At 31.5% G+C, this 27,991-nt stretch overlaps 1 protein-coding gene across 1 annotated transcript in view; it reads left to right on the top strand.

Annotated features, from left to right (window-relative positions):
- LOC127718775 (scavenger receptor cysteine-rich type 1 protein M130-like) overlaps positions 1-27,593 on the top strand; it is an 81,287-nt gene extending 53,694 nt beyond the window's left edge. Inside the window, exons 7-11 of the mRNA XM_052224825.1 lie at positions 4,937-5,118; positions 6,094-6,214; positions 8,343-8,515; positions 12,037-12,157; positions 27,491-27,593. Coding sequence (XP_052080785.1) covers positions 4,937-5,118; positions 6,094-6,214; positions 8,343-8,515; positions 12,037-12,157; positions 27,491-27,593 — 700 coding nt within the window. The remainder of the gene's footprint in view (positions 1-4,936; positions 5,119-6,093; positions 6,215-8,342; positions 8,516-12,036; positions 12,158-27,490) is intronic.
- The last annotated feature ends 398 nt before the right edge of the window (positions 27,594-27,991 follow it).

Here is a 27,991-nt window from a genome sequence, read left to right as displayed (position 1 = left end):
TTAAACATTTCTTTTTTTGGGCAAATTTTGAGATTTCATAAGGACGTTCCTTCTTAATCAAAACCAAAATTGTATTGGAAGTACTTGAAATATTGTCTAACAGATAAAAAGTATTCCTTTCTGTATTTTGTTTGTGCTGTATTTAGACCCCTTTACCAAGAAATTTGTTTTGCATGCACACGTATAAAAATTGCGGTTTTTATCCAACGCAATCATAGGTTTTAACGTTGTTTTCAATTTAGACTTAGATGCCTAAAAGTGTACAAAACAACACCAATATTAAAAAAAGGAAACATTAAATGTAATTATCTATAAATATTTAGGATAACAGATATCCTTCATCAGTATGAGTATGATGTAAAATGAATCATATCAATCTATTCTGATTTAACTATAACAAACTTGAAATTTATACAATTAAAAACCGAACACAAAAACGCTTGAACATTTCTAAAATTTCAAAAATGACGTAAGTTATATAATTTTTACAACAGAGACTGCATAGATATGCTTCTAATAAAAATAGTAATGTGCGATATGAACTGGTACATTTCTAAATTTTATGTTTAAAGTTTATGCATCACAGTTGGTAATCAATTTCAGGGGGGAAATCTAGATTGATGATTTGAAATCAAAGATTAATTTACATCCCTATCTTCCTTATCTGTTTTTCATCCAACATTCAAATGCCACTGGTTTTTAACTTTGTATTTTACTTGTAAAAATATAAAGACAATTGATTTATGAATCAGAGCATTTTAGCAGAAAACAATGTCATTTTTATTTATTTCAATTTTTAGAAGCATGGCTGTTTCGTTTGAAATATTTCTAACGAATGTGGATGCAGATTTATAAATCTTTCGGAGTGAAATGTTCTTAACGAAAGATGTCGGGTTATATTCGTCGTCGGAGGAATTAGGTCAAACTTTAATACCCAATGGCCACAACATAGTGCTAAAAGTACGAGTGCTAATTTCCTAATTCGTAATATTTCACACGCTCATACCACCGAGTTTCCAAATCATCCAATCATGCATTGTAAAAGTATTATATATATCATAATAGCTTATGATGGAGATGTTATACTGCAGTTTATACAGACAGAAGAAACAAATTGCAAATACCGTTTTTATATAGAATATCACTACATGTATCTGACAAACAGATGTTACAGACTATCAAGACACATACAACACATGTAATGAAGGAGCAACAGCTTTTATAGATTTTCGCATGAATAAATGATATTCTGTGGTTTTTTAGTGATATTAACGCATGTTTTTGTTAATTGTTGTAGCAATGGTATCTTCTCCAGAAGTACAGTGAAATATTTAACAGGATATTTATGGCTTGACCACGTGAATTGCAATGGAGACGAACAAAAATTAGCAAATTGCACTCATGCAGGATGGGGTGTTGGAAATTGTTTTCGTGGCGAAAATGTAATGATTGAATGCAATGATTATTATGAAGGTACAAATGCAGTAATCGAACTTTCTAAGGTTTTATTGTAGAAATGAACTTTACCATTTTTTTTTTATATTTATTTCGAAATCTTTGGGATTACACTTTCCAGCAAATTATACATTCGACATGGCAAATGGTCCAATTTTTGTAAAATGAAGTTTCATAGCCGAACAGTTGATTATTGTTCTAATTTCTAATATTTTATTTTAAAAAATAAGATGAAGATAATTTGACATTTATTCAGAAATGAGCCATGAATAACAGATATATTGAATAAAAAAAATCATAAGCCCGGTTAACCTTTATTTACGCTTAATATAATTTATTTGACGGTTTTCGCAATATTCTTTAGAACAAATACGGTGATTAAAGATTACGATGTATAAAAGTATAACAAAAACACCGAACTCCAATGTAAATAAAAAAAGGGGAAATTCATAAAAACTATCAAATTCAAACGTGAAACTTTATCAATTAACGGAACGAACATTTTGGGCCCTCAATGCTCTTCAACTTTGTACATTAAACGTTTTTTTATTCGAGTGTCACTGATGAATCCTACATTGTATGTAGACGAAACGCGCGTATGGCGCGCGTACAAAATTATTAACCTGGTATCGTTGTTGAGTTTATTTACAAAGCAATCAATATCATTTTAGGCGACCCTTCATTTCAATTTGTGCTTAGGATTTCTATTTTCAAAACGAATATTGCTTTTATCAGTTTCACAAGTCAAGATCAGAGAAAATTTATAGTTTATTAATTGTCATAGCCTCTTCAGAATAATAAACGTTTTTAATGTTCTTAATGTACTAAGAAGGGTTGAAATAGAATCTTGCATGTTTGTTTTATTATGTGTGTGAATTCGAGTTTATCTAAGAAATTTTACTAGTCACGAAAGAGATGGATTAAAAGTTTGAATATTAGCTTTCTTTTCATAAATATTGGTAGTTTTATTCAGTATACAGATCACCTTAAAGTTATTGTTTACATTGATGAAAAACTAGGGATACAAAGTAAAATAACAAAAATATCACTTATATGGCAGTCGCATATAATTCGATTATATTTACAACGATGTGTGAACAAAACAAACAGACATTATAGGTAAAAATGTCAAAAATAGGGGTACAGCAGTCAACATTGTATTATAATCTTAATCACTATAAAAAAAACAAATCTGCTAACAAAGAAAAACAAAAAGGCATATAGACAAAGTACATTAGCAAAAACGAAAGACAAGAAGACAAAAATTAACCATCGTACAATAACACAATGACGGGAGTACCGAGCCACGTCAAATGGATATAACAAAAAATAGACTAAACAGTAATGTAATAATTAACAAAGACAAACAAAAGAATATTATAACACGTTATTAGGATGACAAACAACGTCAGTACCTAGAATCTATACTTCAAGACCATCGTGTACTATTTGTGAAGTTGATACGGAATATTTATCAACAAGGTTTGGTATCTTCCGATGAAATTTTTCATGTATGATATTGAATGATCTGGCTTCTTTGATTTTCTTGTTTTTAACAAGTGTCTGAAAAAACTCCGACTCATATGAAAATAAGAAGAGGTCGGCAAGGAGAGGCGCACAGTTCGTTCCTATTGGAAAGCCGACAATTTTTTGAAAAAGTAATAGATGAACATGTAGGAAATGTTTGCTTGATGTTTTATTTAATGGTGAAACTAGTCAGGGGAAATGAATTAACATGTATTGTTTCAAAGAAACATCTTTTTTTGTCTTTTTTTCCGGGGAAAATAATACATTTTCAACTATTATCCATGTGTCATTCCCTTCGACAGAGACAACAAAAACGATTCCTTTTGAACAATATATATTCGTCTATTATCCCTGACTAGTTTCCCCAGAAACAAACCACAAATAAAAACATATTGCCGGGAAACAATACATATTAATCTTTTATCCCTGACTAGTTTCCATAGGAAACAACCACCGAAAGCACATTGTTTCTTTGGGTAATATACATTTTTAACTGTCATCCATGTACAATTCCATTGACAAAGACATGAAAAAAATAAATATTAATCTATTAACCCTGATTAGTTTACACAGGAACAAACACCTGAAAGAACATTTTCCTTGGAAACAAAACATATTATACAATTATTGCCTGCATGAAAGTTAATATCCAAGATTATTAAATCGAGGAAAAATTATTTTCCTCCAGGTCAATAGGCCCGAGCGAAAATAACCTTTTCGAGATTTGATAATTTTGGATAATAACTGAAGGCCATAACTGTTATTTTATGCTGAACTAAATATAAAGATATAATTATTGTCTATAAATCTTGAGCCAAATCTTGAGACGGCTACTATATTTTTCAGACGTCAACAAACGAGATGACGTCACTAGCTAGTTGTTGTTTTGACATGCAAATGTGCACCTAGTTTAACAGAGCTATTTTCACTACGTGTGTATTCCCTGACAAATATTTTGCCTACGCGCATATTCCCGAAAGAAAAGAGGGTTTTTCTCTCTTTGAAGGAATAAAAAACATATAGTAATATCTTAATAATTTTATTAGTGGTAACTCGATTGTAAAGTATAACATTTGTTTGTCTTGTTTAACAAACAGTTGAATATGTAAAGTTTCCCAAAAGAAATATTTTTTAATTGTTTGTTTCCCAGTGAATTTATTCATGAATAACATTTGAATAAGTATAATTTGCAATGAAAAAAATATAATAGAGATTGGAAACGAGGAATGTGTCAAAGCGACAACAACTAGACCAAAGAGTAGGAAACAGCCCAAGGACACAAATGAGTCTTCAATTCAGCGAGAAAATCAAACACCAGGAGGCGGGCTTCAGCTGGCTCCTAACACATAATGTATACTAGTTTAATGAAATGAACGATATGCTTAACTCCAAAACATACAAATGAACCAATATTTAAAAAAAAAACATACAAAACTAACAAAGGCTCGGGGTTCCTTTTGCATTTCTAACTAGTTTACTCATCTTTCTTTTAATCCTGTTTAACGTTAATTGTTTTTCAAATTACCTTCTATTATAAGATAAATGGTTTTCTTTTAGGAACCTTGCGACTTTCTTCAGGAAAACTTGAAATATTGCACAACAACGAATGGGGAACAGTTTGCAGCGACAACTTTGGCAAAATCGATGCTGTAGTGGCTTGCAAGCAGCTTGGTTACAGGTAATTACACACTTAACTTAAGTAATGTTGTAAAAACTATTCAATTTTTGTAATTGTGGATAAGTGAAAGCATAAAAGCTATTTGAAAAACTTACAATCGTCTTCATTTCAAATGAGTTTTATAATAAATTCATTCCATACGAAGGTAGTTTGTATTAACATCATTTCAGGTTTTATATCAAACATATATTAGCATAATGTTTGTTACAGATAATTAAAAAAAACCAGAAGAATTGAAACTATTTTCTACCTTAATATTAATTTCTTATTTATCAGAAATGGGAGTGTTCTAGAAAATACAATAGCAACTGGCACTTTAAGAATATGGTTAGACAAATTGCAATGCAATGGAACGGAAACTCATTTACACGAATGCCCACATACTGATTGGGGAAAACATAGTTGCATCCATGGCAATGTTGTTGGAATTCGTTGTTTTGAAGGACATCCCCGTGAAGGTATGTTTTGCCTTTGTTTTGTCAATATGAAAAGCAAGGTACTTCAAACTGTGAAGAGGAGTTTGAACTTGGGTCAAAATATCAGCTTTTTCCACCAAGGAATAAAGAAGGTCTTATGTATGAAAATCATTAATATGAATTTGCTATCAGCACTATACCTAGCGGAATTTATCTGTAATATTAATCACACGCTGAGACTATACAAAAGCGAAGTTGAATAAATTGTTGTAAATGTTAATTTAATCTTTTTTTTTAAAGTAAACAATGTCAAAACTTTCACATATCAATGATGGTTTACAAGTCAAAACCGTGACTATAACAAATACTTTTTAGTTTGTCTTCGACTTATGCGTTTGTATATCTCTAGGGTTTTCCGCCTTAATTTTACAGAGGGAATATAGACAAAAAGGGATAACTGAGAACTAGAAACCATTTTCCTGCAAGAGGAGACACAACTAAAAAAAAAGAAAAATGTTGATAATTGATGAAGATATGAGTTGCTCATTATTATGATGTACAAGCTTAAGTATACTATTGATTCTGAGGAAACTTAAGTGCAATGTTTATCCTTGTAATAATTGTTATTCAATAGGTAGAGATAATAAATTGTTACTCAATAGGTAGAGAACTATATAAAGAATATGCTATATGAACGTGGCCATGTGCTACTTGGACCCTTTTTCTCCTGTCACAAATTCTTGCTGACATAATTCTGTTATGTTAAGTTATGTTATGATATTAAAGCTTATTTTAATTGATAAATGATGTGTGTAGGCATAGTTGACCTAAGATGGATTTGGCTGTTATTTTAGGTCCTTTTTGGTCATAAAGTGCTTAAGCTGTTTCGGTCCTTATACATACTTCACTTTGAGAGTTCCTGATGACGGTAAATCCAGAAAAGCACAACTTCTAAAGTGTTGCTTTTTTTGTAGTATCTAAATACGCATTTTTAATACGTTAATTATATGTTCAAAGGCGATGTACGTATCAATTCAAGCAGACTTGAGATATATCACAACGAAATCTGGGGAACAATTTGCGATGACTCCTTTGACGACAGAGATGCCACTGTTGCTTGTAGGCAACTTGGATACAAGTAGGTTAAAGCAAGTATAGTTACATAATGTTTTGCTGTAATTAACACTAAAATATATTTATATATTAAATTCACCGACAGGATAGTTTTCAATCAAGCTTACTTTTCAATTTCCTGTTTGACACGTTATAATTAAATTTTACTGACAATGATAATTTTCAAAATGTCCCATTGGTTAATCCTTTTCCTTTAAGAGAAAGATGTTCTTGCTTATTGGAAACATAACATGACCCAAATGATATCATTTATTTGAAATAGATTTATATTAATTTTTTCGATGTTTACAGTTTTTACTAAAAAGAGTTGACTTCGAGAATCAACTATCGACTGCCCACAAAAATCCTAACTTTGATTTAATTAACTGCTTAAACTCATGAAACGAATGAATAACAAAAGAATCGAACATGTGCGCGTTTAAGTCTAGAACAACAAACCTATATAGATATATCGATAAGAAAGAGAATATCCTGCAACTTGTTTATCGACAATTTGTGTCATTGTCACTTGCTGTCTCATTGATATGATATCTTCTGTGACTTGTATTTTTTTGCATTTAATTATTTGAAAATTGTATGTTTCTAATTTTTTTTTGATAATTGTATTAGCTAACTATTTGATATGATGTTGGAGAATTCTTTAATACAAAAATATAACAAAAATACTCCAAGGCAAATTCGAAAATGAGAAAGTCCATAAAAACTGACAAAATCAACCGCTATCAAATCAACGGAACAAGTGAAAAACAACTGCCATATTCCTGACTTGGCACATGCATAATTATGATATAATTCAATCGTTTAAAAAAATAATGCTGTCAAAAGATTAAATGACGAGGAGTCAATTAACTTATGTATAGTAGACATTTAAATAACAACCGTTTACCCGCCACATATGTAAAGTTTTACTTGTGTGACGTTTATATCAGTAACGGTTGTTTCTAGAAAAAGACCGCATTGTTTAAATGCGTTAACTTACGCAACTTGTTTGTGACATGAAAGGTCTGTGACGTTGTTTTCTTCTCGGCAATAAAAACGGCAAATTAAAACGTTACATTTTGCCCATTTGACAGATTCCAATAAGAAGAACGCGTCAACATACGTTTTGCTGAGACAAATGAGCGAGCGCCTCAAATAGCTAGTAATAATAAAAATGAAAACAAAAGATACTACCTGTAACCTTGAAAATAAATGGTCAACTATATTATACAAATATTATTTTTTCTTATATGTTTACAAATGTAAATTTAATTGCCTAACGCTTAGAATGTGCACTTTTAAATTTGGTCGATTAGAATTGTTCTATCAGTTACGATGTACTTGCACCAATTTTGACAGAGAAAGACTTTTACTTATTTTCTAGATGAAATAGTTTAACTGATTCTTGGAAAAAATATTGTCTAATCTTAAAATGAAGTTATATTTTTATTCGAACTGGGAAACAGATTAAAATCTTTTAAAAAAAATGCATGATTTTTTTGTAATTTGTTCCATTAAAAATTGTTATTTTTATCCAAGACCAGTGAAAGAGTTTTACCAAAGATCGTATTTTATAATTAGCCAATTACACCCGAGGGTATGCTCAGCTCAGTAGTCAGCACAGCTGTGTTGACATGAATTATCATTGGTATGGTCATAATTATAAATTATCTGTTTACAAAACTTTGAACTTTCTTAAATACTTACAATTTTCTACCCCAGGAGTAGGTTAACATAAGCTGTATTTTGCAAAAGCTTTCGGAATATTGTTCTTCAATAAGTACCTTATTTGGTCTTTTTAACTTATATTATTTGAGCGTCACTCATGAGTAATGTGTGGACAAAATTTTAAGTCTGGTATCTAAGATGAGTTTACTTTAGATTTTAGCAGCAGCTAAGTTTGAATTGTTAGTAAGCGGAGATACCTTGGAGTTTGTTTGATATTTTAAAAGCTTATCGAGAAAAACCTATCAGAAAATGTTCCTCAAGTATTAAAACTTACGGTGACTATTTCCTATTATAAAGGGTCTTACTTCTAGACGTTAGATTTAAACTTCCGATCTATGGTGATATACGAGAAGGTGAATTATAATTCTAATTTTTTATTTAAATCGAACATTACGATATTTGTATTTTTATTAACATTTTTACAGCAGCGGAAAATTCTGTGGAGCCAAAGTTAATGGTACTGGGAAAATATGGCTTAGTGATCTGAAATGTTTTGGAAATGAACCTAAATTGAGTTATTGTTCACATAGAGGATGGGGTGACGGAGACTGCGGGCACCACGAAGACGTAGAAATTGAATGTTTCAACTTAAACGAGGGTAAGCATGAGTATCTTTAAAAGATCATTTAGAACTATCAAAAATTAAGCATGCAAAATTCCCCGAAAATAATACGCAGTGTGCAATGTGGCTTGAAAATGACTATATTAAGTTTGTGCAAAGATGTTGGTTTCTTTTGCAATTGGTAAAAGCATGACATACCATGAAGAGTTATTTCATGAATATCGGTGAATATTTATCTCCCGTGGCACAATAATTGGTAAATGAATTCAACATGTATCACTGTTGACAAATATTAAATGTAGTGAGCAAAACACTGTTAGATTTGAAAATCTGTACGATTTTCTATCTGTACTGTACATTCTGATATTTTTGCATGCATGTTTTTAGATTGTTCAACAATGGACAAAAAAAATACGATATTTGTTATTGCGATTTCAATAAGTTTTCATTTTTGCAAAACCTACCTCGTTGTAATTTTGGCAAATAAAAAAAAAAGATTAAGTATTGAAATTCAGAAGACTACGATTAAGTTCATATCATTTTTTGTTTATTTGCATTTTGAACCAAATTTAAATACAGTTAACTGTACTAATACAACTTAGAATCAAGATATTCAATAAAAATTCACCATGACACATGTATATAGCTTACACCAGACATCTTTCAGTGTGAAATGAATTACTAGAGGGTGTGAATGCGATACCGCACATGATGAAAAATAGTAAAACCTTTGATAAATAGTTTTAGCAATATCTATTGTTTTACTTCCAACGCTAACAGTAGCTTAAATACAATAAAACGAAAGATGGTAAAAGTTAAGATAAATTGTACTGTAACGAAAGGGGCAGTCTGACTTTTAATGATAGAAGCTTTTTTATATCACTACAGACGGGAAATAGACAACAGACACCAACCATAAGAGAACCTATGCTGAATACTTTTCAGCACTTTTTTGCTTTGCTTTGTTCTCTGTTTTGTATTGTTTTATTCATTTCTTTTATGTTAAAATGGAAAAAAAAACTAAATAGTAGAGTAGAATAGTTTCACCATGACACCTTAATGCGTGCTTAAATCAAAAAGGAAACATTTTCAGTGGTTGTCTGTCTTTTTTTATGGGGTGAACGGGTCTCCAGATGGTTGTATGGTAATTATCAGCTTGTTAGAATCGAAGGAGATACCGGATATACGTCGATCTGAAAGGAACAACACGACACATAAAAAGGCGAAAGATACAAAATAAAACAAGTTTAAAATCAAAGAAGGGATGATTTCAGAAAACTAATTTCATATTGAGTAAGATTTCAACTACCCCTGGCAAAGTTGATCTTAGATGGATTTGGTAAAACAAAATGTTGTCCTTTTTGGTTATATTGCTCTTCAACTGTTTCGGGTCTGATACATCCTTGGGTTTTAAATATTCGGCTTTGAGCATTCCTTATGAAGGTAAATCCAGAAAAGCGCTTCGGATGCATGCAATTTATAACGAATTGTTTGCATTTTATAGCACTGGGTCGATACCTCTTTGAGTATACTATCAGTTACAAAGAGTCTCATGAGCTCAGGAATCAATATTTTAATACTGACTTGATTTACTAAAAAAAAACTTTCTCCAATTGTCCGTTTATAAACATTTAAATTATATAAAAATTATGGTTTTAACTCCCTCAGTCAAAGTTGACCTTAGATGGATTTGGCTATTTCCTTTTTGGTACTTTTTGGCTATATAGCTTTTCAACTGTTTGGGTTCTTATACATTCTTGGCTTTTAAACACTCGGCTTTGGGCGTTCTTGATGAAGGTCAGAAAAAGAAAGCGCTTCGGACGCATGAAATTATTTTCTATCTTTTGCCTCTCTTTTACTTTGGCATAACATGGATTTGGTCCTATCCGCATACTATAGAACACATGTGTATCTGCTTTTACTATTAAACCTCTCATCAGAATTTTTAAAAAAGAAACTTTCTCAGAATCCTCACCATGCAGTGGCATTGAATAGCTCTGAATTCAGTGTTTTAGATTAAGAAAATCATTCATTATGCCATTTCTTTATCTGGGATAGAGTACCCATCTTGTATCCACAATTCCTAGTAAATCTCTGATTAGCATTAATTGAAACCTTTTCAGAATCTTGACCATAGAATTCTATTGTTCATCTCAAATCTGTTTTATCCAAATCATAGACTTTACCATTTCTTTATCTGTGGATACCAGTTTTGTATTTGCTACTCTTCATAAACCCCTTTTATTCAGAAGCTTAACATTTCATTTCATTATAAAGTTCTTATATTTTCTTATTTTATTTTTGGATTTCCAAATTATGGACTTGGCCATTGCGTTTTGCATGTTTTGTTGGGGCGGGGGAATCGTTTGAGAGCTTAGCTCTCTGTAACTTGCCACAGACCACAATTAATTCCTCTATTAGTTCTTTATAACGTTTTGTCTCATTAAAAAAATGATGCACCTATTCTTTTTGTCAAATCATTTGTGTGTGTAATGTACAGTACTAGTCCAAAAATATATCCAACATTCAGAAAGATTGCACTCTAGCATCTTACAAATTTTGCCAGTACACATCCATACCCCTATGAACAAGTCAAGAGATGTTCCGAAAACTGTAAATATTACCTTTTCCACTCTTTTTATATCAAAATCAGTTAAAATGCAACATCCAAAAATGTATTTCGCCTCTTTTATTTCATTTCAAACCGATTTAAACTTAAAAGCTAAGAAATGAATGAGAAAGAAAAAGTAAAGAAAAAATACACTTTAATTAAAGGGAACTATATTAGAGGACAACAAAAAGTGGGGGTCATTAATTGTGGTCTTGGATCAGATGTAGTTTAAATAATAAACGAGTTTAGAAATTAAATACAAAACTTTCTTATTGACTTACAAGATTTAATAATAAAAGTATATAACCATATATAGTTGTTAATTTCTGTGTCTTTTGGTCTCTTGTGAAGATTTGTCTCATTGGCAATCATACCACATCTTCTTTTTTTACATATGATATAATATATAATACTGTGGTTTTTAAAATCATTTCGTCTGAACACTTACATGTTTGGTTTTTTTCTACTACTTTATGAAACTATAAACTAACATACTTATGGTATTGCAACAGATAATTTCAACCTGTACTGTTAATTGCATTTATGTATGAAATAAACCAAAAAGTTCTCTACCGATATATTATTATGAGACGGTAGGTAAAATGTGATTGGTTCTATTAACTACGGGGGTTAATGTATTATTCAATAAATATTTAGCATTAATTGAATCCTATATATCTATGAGCTGGCGTTATCGTAAACAACTTTTGTCCTTCCAGTGAATCGAGTTTAAAGGTGAAAATTAGAATAAAAACAAGTTATTCCCTGTCCAAATTCAAAAATCTCGTTAGTGGCTGTGTTTAGATTTATTTTAATGTTTTTGTCATTTTTTTGAAACTGTAATCGAACGAAATATTTCTTTTCGTTATATTGGTTCCACCGAAGTTCTGAATTAAATTTATAGTTCATTTCAGATCCAATAAACATTAATGTATTCTTTCATAAGGTGATATACGTATCAACTCAGGGAGTCTTGAAATATTTCACAACGACGAATGGGGAAGCGTATGCAGAGAAGACTTTGACAATATCGATGCTAGGGTTGCCTGTCGACAGCTTGGATACAGGTATGTAGCATATGCACCATATGTTATTTTTGATTTAATGATATAATGCAAACAATATAAACAAACTATGTAGATAATTATAGGTTTCGTAACGAGTGAGAATGGGATATCGCTTGATATCAACTCGAGTAATTTAATTACAATATAGTAATAAACGAGTCTTCGGCGAGTTTATTATTGCTACTTAAATTAAATAGCGAGAATTGATATCAAGCGATATCCAATTTTCACAAGTTGTTTAACATATTTCTCTTATGGTCAACACTCTCAATATGTAAAAATATAAATTCCGCGTAATGTTGATCTAGTCTTTTGCACATTCCAGTATGACGTCATATGTCCTTTTCCGGTGTCAAACTTTAACATCAGACATTTTTAGACTTTTTGTACGTTTCAGAAATTTAATACAATTTGACAAAAAGAACATTGCCAGGTGAAATGTGTGAGTGTTTTGTATATCATTGAAGAAATCACAATTTCCGTTGCCATGGACGAAATGTACATCGTCTTAACCTTTGAAAGTCAGCATTGACGTAACGAATAACCAATGGAAATGCCGTATTTATCGTCTTGTGATGTTAGATAAGCCATTCAAATTAACACAGATTTTCGTATCACTCTTTCGTATCACACTTCGTGCAGTGTGATACGAGAAATATCTATGCATGCAAGAAATAAATAACAGGCCACAACCATAAGAGAATGTAAATGATCACTTACGTTTACATATATCAATGTGTTCCATTAAGGGATTTTTCCGGTTATCTATATGTTTTACATGTTATTATGGAATCGGATCCCTTTGCATTCTTTTTTGGAGCATTAAAACAGGGATTCAAGGTGTATCATCAAAGTGATAACATAAATACCAGAAGAAAATACAAAATACGTTTTACCTTGTTTGACGAACATATGCACAAGAGCCTCCGAATCTTGTTACGATTTGTAGATCAATGAAAGTACAGTAAAGCAGCGGTAAACTCAACGTTGATTTTTGTACATATAAGAACATTGGAAATGACACCTCGGATATTGAATGCTATTTTGAAGCAGATCAATATCACTTTTTAACCAAGACTTTCCTAATTCTTTTCAACCTTCTATAGAATTCACCATGAAAAAAGGTATAACGAAAATACCGAACTCCGGGCCAGATTCAAAACGGGAGGAAGTCCATAAAAACTGACAAAATCAAACGCTATCAGTCAACGGAACAAGCTAAAAACAACTGCCATATTCTTGGTACAGGCACACTAAAATGGTAGGTTAAATCTAGTTTTCAGCTAGCTAAATACCCCAAGTGTGTGACAATTGTTTATAAATCCGTTATATTGACAAAACTGGGTGAGCAACCTCAATAGACATAATAGGTTATAATGTAACAATAATTGGGATTCAGCCGCCAGAACTGTGTAATCTTTCATTCCAAACATACAACACAACTGACCAAAAAATTCCAACAAACATACAAATTAATCTAACAAAGACGCCAACAAAAAAGTTAGTAGATAGTAAAAATTGAAAACAACCCTTTATAAATTTCATGAGTCTAAAGTTTGACAATGACGTCAACGAAAGACAATGTTGTCGATGATAGTACACACTGCATTTAATTGTTTACACTTTATTTATAAAGTAAAGAATAAGTAAATATAAATACAATAGTAAACAAAATACAAACAACACTGTAAAAACCCTTTGCTTCCGAAACGCGTATCAGGACCTACCTGCACCAGGAATACCCAAAGTTTAATAGTCACGATGACGGGATGCATGCATACTGAGTCATGTCAATATTCATAGGACCAAAATAGATATAATAGCGCGAAGACAAATAACGGAGAAACTAAAATAAAGTAAAAAAATATACAACTTCAGACCACCTTGTATTATTTGTGAAGCGGACATTGAATATTTATCTATAAGGTCTTGGTACTTTCCGATTAACCTTTTTGAGAAAAAGGACGAGAAGTTCTTTGAAATAACCTTGGCTCAATATTTTTTTGCTCAGACACCGCTGATATTTACATATAGTCTGAGTAGCAGCTGTAACCAGTGTAAGAGAATAACCGATCTTTGACACTCTGATAAAAAAAAATCAAACACTGAAATAATAACCTACTCACAAATATCCCAATTTCCACCAATGGCTTATTTTTTTTTATCTCTCCTGACATTCGACACATACAAATTTAACAGTTGTTTTCCAGTCGTTCCGTTGGTTAATATCTTCGACCGTGCGGTTTTGTCTTTTCTATGGACTTCCCCTTTTTCAATTTCCTTTTGAGTTTGAAATTTTTGCTTTTAATATATTTTACTACAACTAATTGGGGTCAAGCGTTTACCCAAAACAAACTGTTCTGCTGTTAGATTTTTCTCCCGAGGGCATCATAAACACGGTAGCGTTTTGTATGATATATAACAATACAATTCACATATAGGGTAGGACAACAGGTAAGCCTAGGTACTCAATAATGTCATTTACGAATCAGAGAGTACCTTATGTGGGCTACTTCATGTTGGTGAAACTCGACAAATATTTCTTAAAAGAATGAACCAAAACCGGTCTCATAATAAAACCCCGCTATTCAGGGTTGTTAGAACCCATATTAATCAAACGCTCTATGAACCTTCTTTATCCAGTAAAGTACGCATCATTGAGAAAAATTACCACTATATACCAATAAAAATAGTATTACGGCTCTCCGAACAGATAAAGAAAATTTCTGATAATATGATTAGGTACTGCAATCTCGTACGGTTGCAATAATAATGTCAGAGGTGTAGGAAATGTGTCAACCCCAGCCTTCAGTAATGTAAATGTAATGAGCCTATTTAGACTAGCTTAAGACCAAAGCGTATTCATGGTCAAAATACGTTCGTCCAAATGTAGGAAAGTTTTCCAATCGGGATCATTCAATGGGAGCTTTGATTAATTTGTTTGATATCTCCTTCATCCTTTTGGGTTACGTAACAATCGTAAAATTCTTTTGATTTCAATACCTGTAAATTTTTCTCTAATGTTTATGAGACTATGCACTTGACAAAAGATGTATAGATATGTTTCCTCCAATATACAGACTGGTCAATATATATTATGATGTAGCATATAACGTCTTTTCAAACAAGCATGATTGGTATCATTACGCGATTAAAATAAAAAAAATTCCTTCAAATTTATTTTTCGTTCAGAGGAATCAATGCTATCAACATCAGCACCTTTCTTTATCATAAACTTCTAAAATTTAGCTTTATTTTCAAAATTAGTCTGTTCATATTGTCTCCTACAGTTACATCAAAACCATTGCACCTATAATATATTTAATTATAAACAATTATTGCAAGACCTTGATTTAGAAAAATACTTAGAAAACAAAACTTTGACATGTGACTGTTCACACTCATCATATATTTTTGGCAATGTTATTACTGGTGATCTTAACCTAATTCAACATGTACAAATTCTATCTTATGGGTAGATGTGGAGTCTAAATTAACAACAATAGAAGTTTTAAATAAATCAGCAAAAATGTAGTATATACATTTTGTATCACGACATTTCAATTGAAATACAGATAATGAAACAAATAACAATCTTTTTTCTTCCGATGGTGTTTCCTGGTCATGGTGAATTTCTGTCAAATTTTCTTGAAGGTTTAACAAAGTTATAAATGTAAAAAAAAACCTGACTTTATGCAAATGCTACTATTTTAAAATACTGAAAAACAAAAACAAAAATGTTTATAAAAATTTTATTCAGATGTTATCGATACTGGTCGAGGAACAGCTACCGTCAGTTACCAGTTACCGTCACCTGGCATTTTATCACGTTTCGTATATACAGCAATGCTATTATCTGTAAACAATAACTTTCTTTTCTTTTTTACAATCTTTCTTCTGTTTGATAAGATTAAACAAGAGAATGCTGAGTTTTCACTTTAAACACGTCGTGGGAGGATACGCTTGCGGGAGCATGATATCGTCACTGTATGACGTCCTTGATTTTAGAGAACTTACCATATTCAGACAAAGTAATATCAAAGCTTGCTTTAGAACAAAATTTTGATTCATAAGAATATAAAAATTATTATTGATTTAAAAATTGAATTATTAGCTCCTATTGAATACAGTGTAACTTGTTTATTTCAAGTTCTATCAAAACTTTTGATTTTTCAACCCTGTATATCACCATTCCCATGTGAAATTGAAAAATCGTCTAAAAGAACTAATCTACAATGCTTTTCAACATAAAAACGGTAGCATAAGGTATACCAAACGGCATATTTTGTTAATAGTGAACAAAAAGGTAAAACATGCTACACAGAGGAACAGTGATCAGTATGCTGGAGTTTCTTATTGACAACATCTTTGTTGAATTTAGAGGTAGACTTTTTTAACAAATTGTCGGCATTCCTATGGGAACGAACTGTGCGCCTCTACTTGCCGACATCTTCTTATTTTCATATGAGTCGGAGTTCCTTCAGACACTTGTCAAAAACAAAAAGATCAAAGAAGCCAGATCATTTAATTTCACATTCAGATATATTGATGATGTTCTTTCGAATTACAAACAATACTTTTCTGATTGGGTTCCATTAATATATATCCTCCAGAACTAGAAATTAAAGAAACAAAAGACACGGCTTCCTCTGTCTCATTTCTAGACTTATATCTTGAATTTGACATAAGCGAGCGCTCATCTCAGTACCAGAATCTATGACAAACGAGACGATTTTATTTTTGAAATTATCAATTTCCCCCACCTTAGTAGCAATATACCAACTTCACTTGCATATGGGATATAAATTTTCCAACTCATTCGGTATTCAAGAGCTTGGTTGGAGCTGCTACTCAGACTTTGTAAAACGTCTTCAGTGTCTGAGCAGAAAGATGATGAACCAGGGGTATGTCAAAGAACTATCGTCCTTTTTCTAAAAAAGTTCATCGGAAGATACCAAGACCTTGTTGATAAATATTCCGTATCAACTTCACAAATAATACATGATGGTCTTGAAGTATAGATTCTAGGTACTGACGTTGTTTATCTTCTTAATAACGTGTTATAGTATTCTTTTATTTGTCTTTGTAAATAATTACTTTTACTGTTTAGTCTATTTTTGGCGATATCCATTTGACGTGGCTCGGTACTTGTACATTCCGTCATTGTGTTATTGTTCTATGGTAATTTGTGTATTCTTGTCTTTCGTTTTTGCTAATGTGCTTTGTCTATATACCTTTTTGTTTATCTTTGTTGGCATATTTACTTGTTTTATAGTGATTAAGATTATAACACAATGTTTACTGCTGTACCCCTATTTTTGACATTTTTACCTATTATATCTGTTTGTTTGTTCACACATCGTTGTCAGTATAATGAAATTTTATGCGACTGTCTTACAAGTGAGAGGTTTAGCTAGCTATAAAACCAGGTTCAATACACCATTTTCTACATATGAAAATGCCTGTACCAAGTCAGGAACATGACAGTTGTTTTCCATTCGTTTGATGTGTTTGAGCTTTTGATTTTGCCATTTGCTTAGGGACTTTCCGTTTAGAATTTTCCTCGGAGTTCGTTATTATTTTACTTTTTGTTTATTTCAAGTAACATACATTTATGATCAGTTAAGATTTCGTGAGAGGAAGAAAAGCTCCAGAATTTAATTTGGACGTAAGGACTACATGTTTGTTTCATTTGACATCCAATCTTGTCTTCCTACCACAGAATATCAAAATACGAAACTAATGTTCGAATCAAGCGAAAAAATTTTATCATTTAGTAGCTGGATTCTGAAGTGACGGTAATTAGTCCTCGTACTCGTATAATTCCACGCAAAAATTGTCATTTCCAGTACCCCATTTTACACTAGGTTTAAGAGAATTTGAAGTCCTAGTCAGTGGTGCTTCAACTAACTTTTGGTTACCTTTTATATGTTACATAATTATGTCCAAACGGATTTACTGCTAAAAAATACTTGAGAAAAAAAGGCGAATTTCTTACCGTTACTGGTACTGGAACAGTAAATCATAAACAAGACTGTAAAAGTATCATTAAATGTATTACCATCGTAAAACAACTACCAAATCGTTGTCAGATATCAATGTGTTTTCAGATCTGGATATGTAAAAGGAAGTATACCATATGATACTGGAAAAATATGGTTAACCCAAGTAAACTGCAAAGGAGGAGAAAGAAATTTGGCTTCGTGTCTACATGCTGGATGGGGAGAAAATGATTGCATATATAACGTTAAGATAACTTGCAATAATGAGATTTCGGGTATGTTCTGCTACGTACTTGTATTCAATATGTCTTAAAATGTATAAAGTGATGCTTTTATTTTTACAGCACTGGGTCGATACCGAGGTTTCAACTCCATCAGGTAAAGTTGACCTTAGATCGATTTGGGTATAATTTTTTGGGTCTTTTTGGTCATATAGCTTTTCAACTGGTGCGGCTCATATACATCCTTAGCTTTCATATATTTGGCTTTGGACGTTCTTGGTGAAGGTAAATTGCTTCTGTCGCATAAAATTTAATAAGTGTTGTTTTCATTTTGCTAAATTGTGTGAATAGACTTGCTTTTATAACTCCGGGTGAATTTACTGATTACCAGCCTTGCTTTTGATCCGGTAGTATTAACTTAAAGTAAGTCGCACCATTTCCTGCATTCCATTTGAATTTCTGCATTTACCTTCATCTAAAACGATCAGATTATAATGGCAGCAAAAGATGTTTGCGGGTTTTAATGCTCTCAAAAGAGGGACGAAAGATACCAGAGGGACAGTCAAACTTCGTATTTGATCTGGCAATCCTGCTTTTTTTATTTGAGTCTTAGGAAGATCAAATGCGCTAAATTATAACCATGGTATCTTTGATGAGTTTTTTTTCCTTAATACGCTTACACAGAGAAATTTTACTCACGTGCATTTAACCTCAAACGAGCTTATACGTGAAAATCACTTGAATTTTCAAAAGAAAGTTTTTCAAATAACATTTTAATTTTCAAATTTAAATAGAATATAAAAAATACCATACTTATTTTGTTTGGTTAAGTTCAGTTGCAATTCAGATGAAAAATTTCAAGTAACATCTAAATTTTCAAATTTAATTAGAATTATCAAAAATACCCTTTTTATTTTATTTGGTAAAGTTCAGTTGAAATTCAGGTAAAACTATTTGTTCAGTCTAAAGAAGAAACGTTTCAACCCACATAATTACTGCGAACAAACCTTTTAACAACTGTAGACCTATACTATTTACCTTGTATCGAAAACTACCCAGTACGCAACCCTTGACGAAGAAGATAAAAGACCGATCGGAACGTTTAACAATACAAATTGTTATTGAAAATAGGCGCTTACGTAAGCTCATTCGTTGGGTCAATAGCATGCACATCTTTTGGTTTTTATTATATCTTAACGTTGAATTTAATAGTAAGAATGTATGCTTCACATCATAACAAATATTCTACACTTAATAGTTATGTTTTTGCTAAACTATAACGTATTTGTCAATGGCTGAAGCCTGAGCGGCCTTGCGTTTTATTGCTTACCATTGGCAATTCATTTGTGATATGTTCGTGTATTGTGAAATTCGTTACATCTGGGACCATTTCATACAATAAGATGTCAATGATATGCAGAATATATCTTTACCTGTTAGTCAAAAATGGAGAATATGTGATCTTTTACTTTCGCAGATCAAAGGCAGCATGATGAATTAATGTATTTTGGATATCATGACAATCTGCGGTAACGCGCGTTTACCACGAAAATGAAACGAGTGTTTGGTTTCAACAAAACACGCATTTTTTTAAGCTTACGTGGAAGTAAACGAGAAAGTAAACTATTAAAGTTTGAATAGTTAGAAAATGTTTTATATAACTTTGTATAATCTGATTTGATATATATATATATCAATTAAAACTGGAAAGAAATGAAACAAAAAATATATGTAAACTATTGTGCAGACCAATCATAACATTTCAACGGACAGTTAAGTCAATTGACCAAAATGTTATAATGTGTTTTACAGTCGTTAACACATCATTTATCAGTAATTCGCAGTGTTGTACCGTCTGAATAGTCATGTACTTTATTCATCAAATTGATGCGATATAGATTTGTAGGATTGCAACCAGTTTGTCCTCAAAGAAAATCGCGTGTTTGTTTATGCGTAATTTATTTTTCTAGTCGTTTCGTCTTAGAACACTAAGCTGGATCGACTGATGGTTGCTTGCTTAATGTCCAGTCACAATTATTTCATGGTTATTCAGTACGAGAAACTATTAACAATGACAATTAGGTTCTACAAGGTAGGACGACATGGACAAGGAGCGGGAAATTAGGATTGGCACTTGAAACTTGTATATTGGATAGGGACAGAAATTATGCTTGCAACTGGTTACATATGGACCAATAAAGAGTTGTTAAAAGTTTTCTTGAAGGAGCAGTCGTGTGATACTCTCTCTACCCGAGGCATCGGATTTAACATCCCCATTCTGACCGGACATGACTGCAAATTTAAACATTTACCACACCCAAACATACGCTCCACTTATGCAAGACCAAAGTGTCCATATTTCTATATCCAAATCACCCTTCGGATGCATATCAAGATTAATAAATATGTTTTATATAAATGTTGGCATTTACGGTGCCCATTGACTAGCATTTTATTGGTAGTAGTTTAGTTTAATTATATATCTTCTATCATTGAAATCATACCCTTGCATTATTATAATAGAATATTTTTAAAAAAATCTGTCTTTGTGATTCAGGATTGTTTTACAAAAAAGGCAAAAGTTGTATAAAACTATTAATGAAGAGTTTAAAAATGATTTCGTTTCCTTAAGAATCATGTACCAGCATTTTAATAGAGTACATTTTTTGTATTTTGACTTTCATTATTGCTTATGTGCTTTGTCTATAGAACATCTATATACCATTTTGTTTATCTATTATTACATAGTTGTTTGTTTTTACAGATATTAAGATTAAAACACTATGTTGACTTGCTCACACATTGTTGTCAATATAATGTAATTCTATGAGACTGTCAAACAAGTGAGAGGTTTAGCTTGCTATAAAACTAAGTTTAATCCACCATTTTCTGCATATGACAGTTGTGTTTTCCATTCTTTTGTGTTTGAGCTTTTGATTTTGCCATTTAATAAGTGACTTTCCGTTTTGAATTTTCCTCAGGATAGATTTTTTTCATAACATCTTTTCATTACTTTTATAGTATTATCCGATAAAATATGAGCATCATAAATCTTTCTCGATACTTAAACTTTTGTTTGCAATAAAAAAAAAGTGAGAGTATTCATCCTTTCACTGGTATAACAATGCAGTACCATTGATATCTCAGGATGTATCGTTTTCTTGAAAATGTAGATAACACAAGTATTCAAAGCTAGAACTTCTGTCGGCATACATTAAGGGTGTCAACATTTATAAATTATTTTTCTTGAACATCTAGTTAAACATAAAATTACAAATGCTAGTTTTTTAGTCGGCTTCTTTCAAATGGCTAATTTATTCTCCTTTTCTTGAATATCATGTACCGGCATAACAATTCAGTAATATTGGTACCTTAGTATGGATGATTAAAACACACTGTTACAAATTGAATTCTACGTTGTCATCCTTTTTTTTCAGTAATAATCAAAAGTGCTACACTATGATAGCAACTTAGGCATGCAAAGTTAAGCAGAGCAGATTATAGCTGTTCTTTAAAATCCATTTTATTGTTGTGGTGCTCTTTAATATTTATAATGTATTTTGGCTTTCCAAACTATCGAAACTGATTAAATCTATTGTTGAAATTACTTTCAGAATTATATCATTCTCTGGTAATATTTGTAACATAACTAAAAGCCAAGCAGATGAAATGATAGATGGTTTAAATGTAGTCTACCAACGCAATTATATAATACTAGATTAAGAAAACAAGCTGGCTCGGCCACATTCTGTATTTGCCTGTGTGAGCCAAAATTTGTTCCTGTGAAAAACGTTCCATTGAAATAAACTTCACAAGAAATATATTCTGGGAGAACTTTTTCACAGATAATTTCTGTATTATTTGTTCCGTCTCTATAAAATAAGTTCCACAATTTACCTGGTGAAATAAGTTCTGGGTTTCTGAAATTGAATTTTTTTCTTTACCTGGTGAAATAATTTCCTTGTCTGTGAAATATGTTACATAAAATATGTTTTATGCTTACAAAACTTATCTTAAATAATGAGCGTTGAGCATTTATTTCTTTTCTTCAATTCCTTGAATTGCAAAATTACCCTATTCAAGCTCAGGAGCCTGTAATTCTGTGAATGACGTTTGTTGCTGTATATCATATTTATTTTTTCGTTTATTGATTTGTACATACATCGGCCGTTAATTTTCTCGTTTGAATTGTTTTACATTTGTCATTTACGTGCCTTTTATAGCTTACTATGCAGTATGGGTTTGCTCATTGTTGAAGAGCGTTATGTGGCCTTTAGCTGTAACTTCTACGTCATTTGACCTCTGGTGAATAGATATGTCTCATTTGCAATCATACTACTTCTTCTTATTTTTATATCAAAATATCAAAACATACAAACCACTCGCATCACTGTTCATATGATTACTAGTAAAGTTACTCTACTTTTGAATGTTTAAAACTTGGTTTAAATACACATGTTGTTTATGATTTATTTGTTACTTAAAATAGTCCTCTAACAGATGGAAGTAAATGGTGCAGTTTTTTCCCATTCAGTTTGCTTCATTTCCAACATTGAATGTCTTTGATTTATTGAATAGAATTATGAATAATTATTTATAGTGCACAACCTAATTGTGTTGCAAATTTCAGCATCGGATTGTAGCTGCAGCACGAAATGGGCTTCTGAGTATTTAGTTGAACTGGTAGCAGGTGTGGCCGCTGGCTGCATTCTGGTAACCGTCGTGTTTGTCCTGGTATGCCAGTATGTTGCTTCACGCATAAAGACACAACATAAAGGTATTATTATGCATGGTATAAAAAATTAAAAATTAAGAGTATGGCTAATCCTGATTAGTCGTTGTGTGTACGATGTTTTTTTTTTATAACTAGACACTTCGGGCACTCTGCATTATACGAAAGGCAAAATTATATGTCTTCATTAGCACGAAAGGACATGAGAACTCTTTTTTACGCTGTGACGAGACATGTACTGTTAAGTGCAGAGTTGATCGGCAAGGGCGATAAATATAAATTGCGTTACAAAAAGCCATGAGAACCTATATTTTTGGGACTAAAAAATCCTGTTCTCATACTTTTTTTTTTATTCTAGCAAGAAGTCTGTATCTCAAAAAATGTTACTAGTTAGTGTATTTTGCATTCTACATACTGGTATTTACAAGTATAATAAAAACAACAGAGCATACTACACATATTTCTTGAATTGCCGTTGTCCTAGAGACCAACGTTTTTAGTATGCATATGCCATAAAAAATGTTAAAAGCATCACAACTAAAAGAGTTTAGGGGAGGATTGGTGGGTCTGCAAACATGTTTAACCCAGCCACATTCTGTATGTGCTTGTCCCGGCCAATTCAGTGGTTTGTTGCTGATTATCATATTTCTTTTCGTTAACTGTTTTTTTACTTAAAAAGGTCGTTATTTTTCTCATTTGATTTGTTTTACATTTTTCAATTCGGAGCCTTTTCTAGCTTGCTATGTGGTATGGGTTTTGCTCATTGTTGAAGGATGCATGGTGAAATATAGTTGCTAACCTCATATGTCATTTGATGGAAGCTGTCTTATTGTCAATTATACCAAATCTTCTCATTTTTATATAAAACACAATAGATGAAAAAGGTGTGTTTGAAGTAATCTTTATTTTTTTAAATCAATATTCCTAACAATATTCTAAACAGATTGCGATAAATCGACCCAAAAACAAGAAATATGACATACCCCCAAAATATAGAATATTAGTATTAAACATTTCATAACAAACGAAGAAAAACAAAATGTAATAACAAATATAAAAAAAAATATAGATGTTTTAATACAGATGTATATATTTTTTGGAAACCACAAAAAGAAAATTTAATTTAACATCCCTAGTTTATATATCACATATGTTTATAGATTCTACCACTTCGTCGAGTGTGATACGATATTTCTATACTTGATATTGTAAAATGTAACCGTGGAGAAATATCGTTTGCACGAGACTCGTTGATGAAATCTGTTTCTGTGATGATTTTTAAAGAATATAGAGGCTAACTTTATAAATTTCTTTTTCAATGATCTGCAAAATGGTGTGTTTTTCTATGTGTCAGGTAGTTTTTTCTTTGTGACGTCTAAAAAGCAAGTTCAGAAGAAATCAAAAGCTATTTTAATTTTGACTATGAAGAAATGGGATTAAACGAACCACACGTTGACTTTAAAATAAATGACCATCCGGTTGAAGGAGGTATAAATCGGAATAAAGCCCCCTACAGCCTTTTGACCATAAAAAAAAGAGTTATTGTGAATAAGCACTGTATAATATTCATACAGGACGTGCCTTCGTATTAATTCTTCCAAAACAGCCAAGAGTGACCTTGTTAAAAATATATGTACATGTTAACAGTATTGTAATCATCCTGAACATGGAAAAGTATTCCTACATTTTTTTAATATTCAAAACAATGGAGCATGTGATTGGAAAGATTAGTAAGTTGTTGTATTGTTACATTTCTTCCTTCAAAATGAATAAGTTTTCAAATGCTTGCTGATTCTGAATATTTTTCAATCAGGTTTTCATAGTTTTGGAATCTAACAAATTGATGTTTGTAGAAATATAATGATACGATTTCTGACAAATTTTCATTTCGTTATTTCAAACGAAAACTTGAGCAGAAATAAGTATATAAAGTCATTGCAGGCTTTGAAATATCGAAATAGTGTTTACACCTTACTCAATATGAAGTTGCTGATATTAAACTGCTGTTGATAAAACATAAATCGTCAATTTTGTCTAAGTGTTTTGTGCGTAAAATATTTATACCTGTCGAAATCCTTATTTTCTTAAATTTTGTCAGTAGACTGTTTTGTTAAACTTCCCAACACCGTTATGCCGTAGTCCTCTATTTTTCCTTAACTCAATATAATCTTTTGGGGATGATTCAAGGTATGATAACTCTATTTCAAATTAAAAAGTAGCATGTTTTTTAAGACAGAAAAATGAATTCATGATTTCAATATAAAACCAAGGAGATGTAGATTTTTTAGAATAATAGCATGAACATATGGCTATTGTTTGATTAAAATTTTCCGTTATAAAAGTTCGGAAACTATTTTAAAGTTATAAATCTATCTCCCTCGTACAAAGCTCTGATTTTTGTCCGGATTTGGCTATACTGTTGGTCCTTTTTGGTTTTAACTGATCTACAACGTTTGTATTACGTTTTGATTTTTTTTAATATTTAGGCCTCGGGCATCCCTGAAGAGACTAATTGCTGAAATGCGCATCTGGTGCAGTGAAATAAGTACCGTTAATGTTATTACAGGTAACCGTATTGCCTTCAACAATGAACAAAAAGCATACCATGTATCACATCAAGCGTTTAAAGAAAGATTGTCCTTAAAATAATTGTATATTTAATGAAAGCTTATGATAATAATATGTATAATCTTTCATGGAATATACCTGAACCTCTTTATTACCTTATTTTTGTCATACAAGTCGAGTTTCTTTATAACTGCTCTTAACATTAATTTAATATTTGCTAAGTTTAAGGTGCTGCTACAATTTAAACGAAAACTCTTTATCCAATTCTCTTTTTTCATCGCTCAAATATATATCAATGCATGCACAAAAAAAAAATGCCAAAGTATTGAACATTGTCTTCAGTTTAGTTTCCTTCCATTTGGAATTATCACAAATAGTGTCAAATAAGTCATTTCAGCTGTAAAACTGGTACTTATAGGTAAAACATATGATCATCTTCCAGCAGTTTTGTTGACCTGACACCAAAAATACACATACAAAGTGAGTGTTTGGTGTTAAAACGTTATAAGATAAGCAAACAAATACTTTGATAATAATTCATGTTAATCTCTTCTCTTTTCTTTACAGACCAACCGTATTCAAATACACTGTAAGTTAATATATTTAAATACTCATATGTTCAGTACTTATTAAATCAGAAAGATACAGTAGGTACATCAATTGAATATACAATGAAAAGGATGCAGGTAAGTCCCTCGTAAGCAGTTACATATTTCAAGCTAAAATTATCTATTTTAAAGGTTATCACTTGAAATGTAAGCTTAAGGCAGACTAATACGAAAAAGGAATCCTTCTAACTCATTCTATATGAGAAGGAAAAGATGTAGAAGTGAACTACATATTAATTTTCATTTATTTTTATCCACAAAAATGACATTTGACTGTTTGCAAGTACCAGAAAATCGATAATTGTTCTAACCCAATATTAGTTAGCTAATGTTGAAACTAGTTTAACAATTTAAAAAGAGAAGAAACTAGAAAAAACACCCTAAATGGTTTATGTATTAAACATAAGTAAACAAGATAAGTTCTTTTTAATAACAATTACCCCCTGTCACCCCTTTGTATTTTTTTTTTATGTAGAACAAAGTGGTCCGAGGCCATCCACCTGGTCTATGATAAAAGCATGTACAAAGTTGAATGACCCCGGTCATATGGGACCACTTTCACAACCTAGTAAAGAATGATTATAAAATGTAAGGCAAAGTAGGATGACCTTGAGTCAGTGTGTTATTCATCCATATACAAAGAGGGTTTATACATGTACTTATCATCGATAAAGGAAGATGATCCATTGTCATTGTGTTTTAATTATCTCAGACAAAAGAAGGATTTTTTCTTCAACATTTTTATACAAGAAGAGATCCTCATTATATCAACTAATGTATGCAACAAAGCCGAACAACATCAAGTTATTCAATTTAGCTAGTCTTATGCAGAGGGGATACGTTTATACATATTCTTCTACATGAATATACAACGGGATGCCCTCATGCCATTGTGTTATACTTATCTAATCTAACAAAGAAAAATAAGTTGAAGTGATTTTATGATATTATTCCTGTTCATGGTAAACATTTGACATAACCTCTGGTCAGTGTATTATACATGGGTATATTAAGGGAAATTGCGTGGGGTCATTATTTTCGGAACGCGGACTGGCCTTATGTGTTTGTGTTTAACATGTGTCATATTAGGAATTTAGAATTAACACCATCATTTAGTATGTTTTTGTTCATTTTTGATACGATATCGTTCAAACATCAAACATATTTGTTTAAAGTTTACAGCATATTTATTTTGTTTATAGGAATACAGACAAACCAACTGGAGCATACGATGGTGTTGTTGCATTCCAAAATGTGAGCAATGATGCAAAGAGCGAGGAAGAAATCTATGACATAGTAGAATAAAAAAAATTTCATACAACACATTTTAATGTAGTTACGTCAGAACATAACTACCTCATTTCGAGCTGAATTGATTTAACATCGTTCAAGTTGATATATGTATATAAAATCCGTGATACGTTTGTATCGATACGTTTCTTCACTTCTACTCACCAGAGAAATTATGAAGGAGGTATGGCTTATTTGCACTAGCTCTCTTTCACACAGGAGCCATTTTTCAAAAGTCTTCCAGTCTTTACTAAAATTCACATCATGACAGCCTTATGTGAGTAATTTGGAGTTCAAACAATATTATGGCGTATTTATTATCATGATAACCAAGTTTAATTGCCTAGTTATGACTCACAATTCTGATAAATTATGTCAAAGTTTGAGTAATTATCGTAAAAATGTAAAAAAAA

The sequence above is a fragment of the Mytilus californianus genome, unplaced genomic scaffold (genome assembly GCF_021869535.1).
Source record: "Mytilus californianus isolate M0D057914Y unplaced genomic scaffold, xbMytCali1.0.p SCAF_10, whole genome shotgun sequence".
Taxonomy (NCBI): domain Eukaryota; kingdom Metazoa; phylum Mollusca; class Bivalvia; order Mytilida; family Mytilidae; genus Mytilus; species Mytilus californianus.
This window is presented reverse-complemented; position numbering and strand designations above follow the sequence as displayed.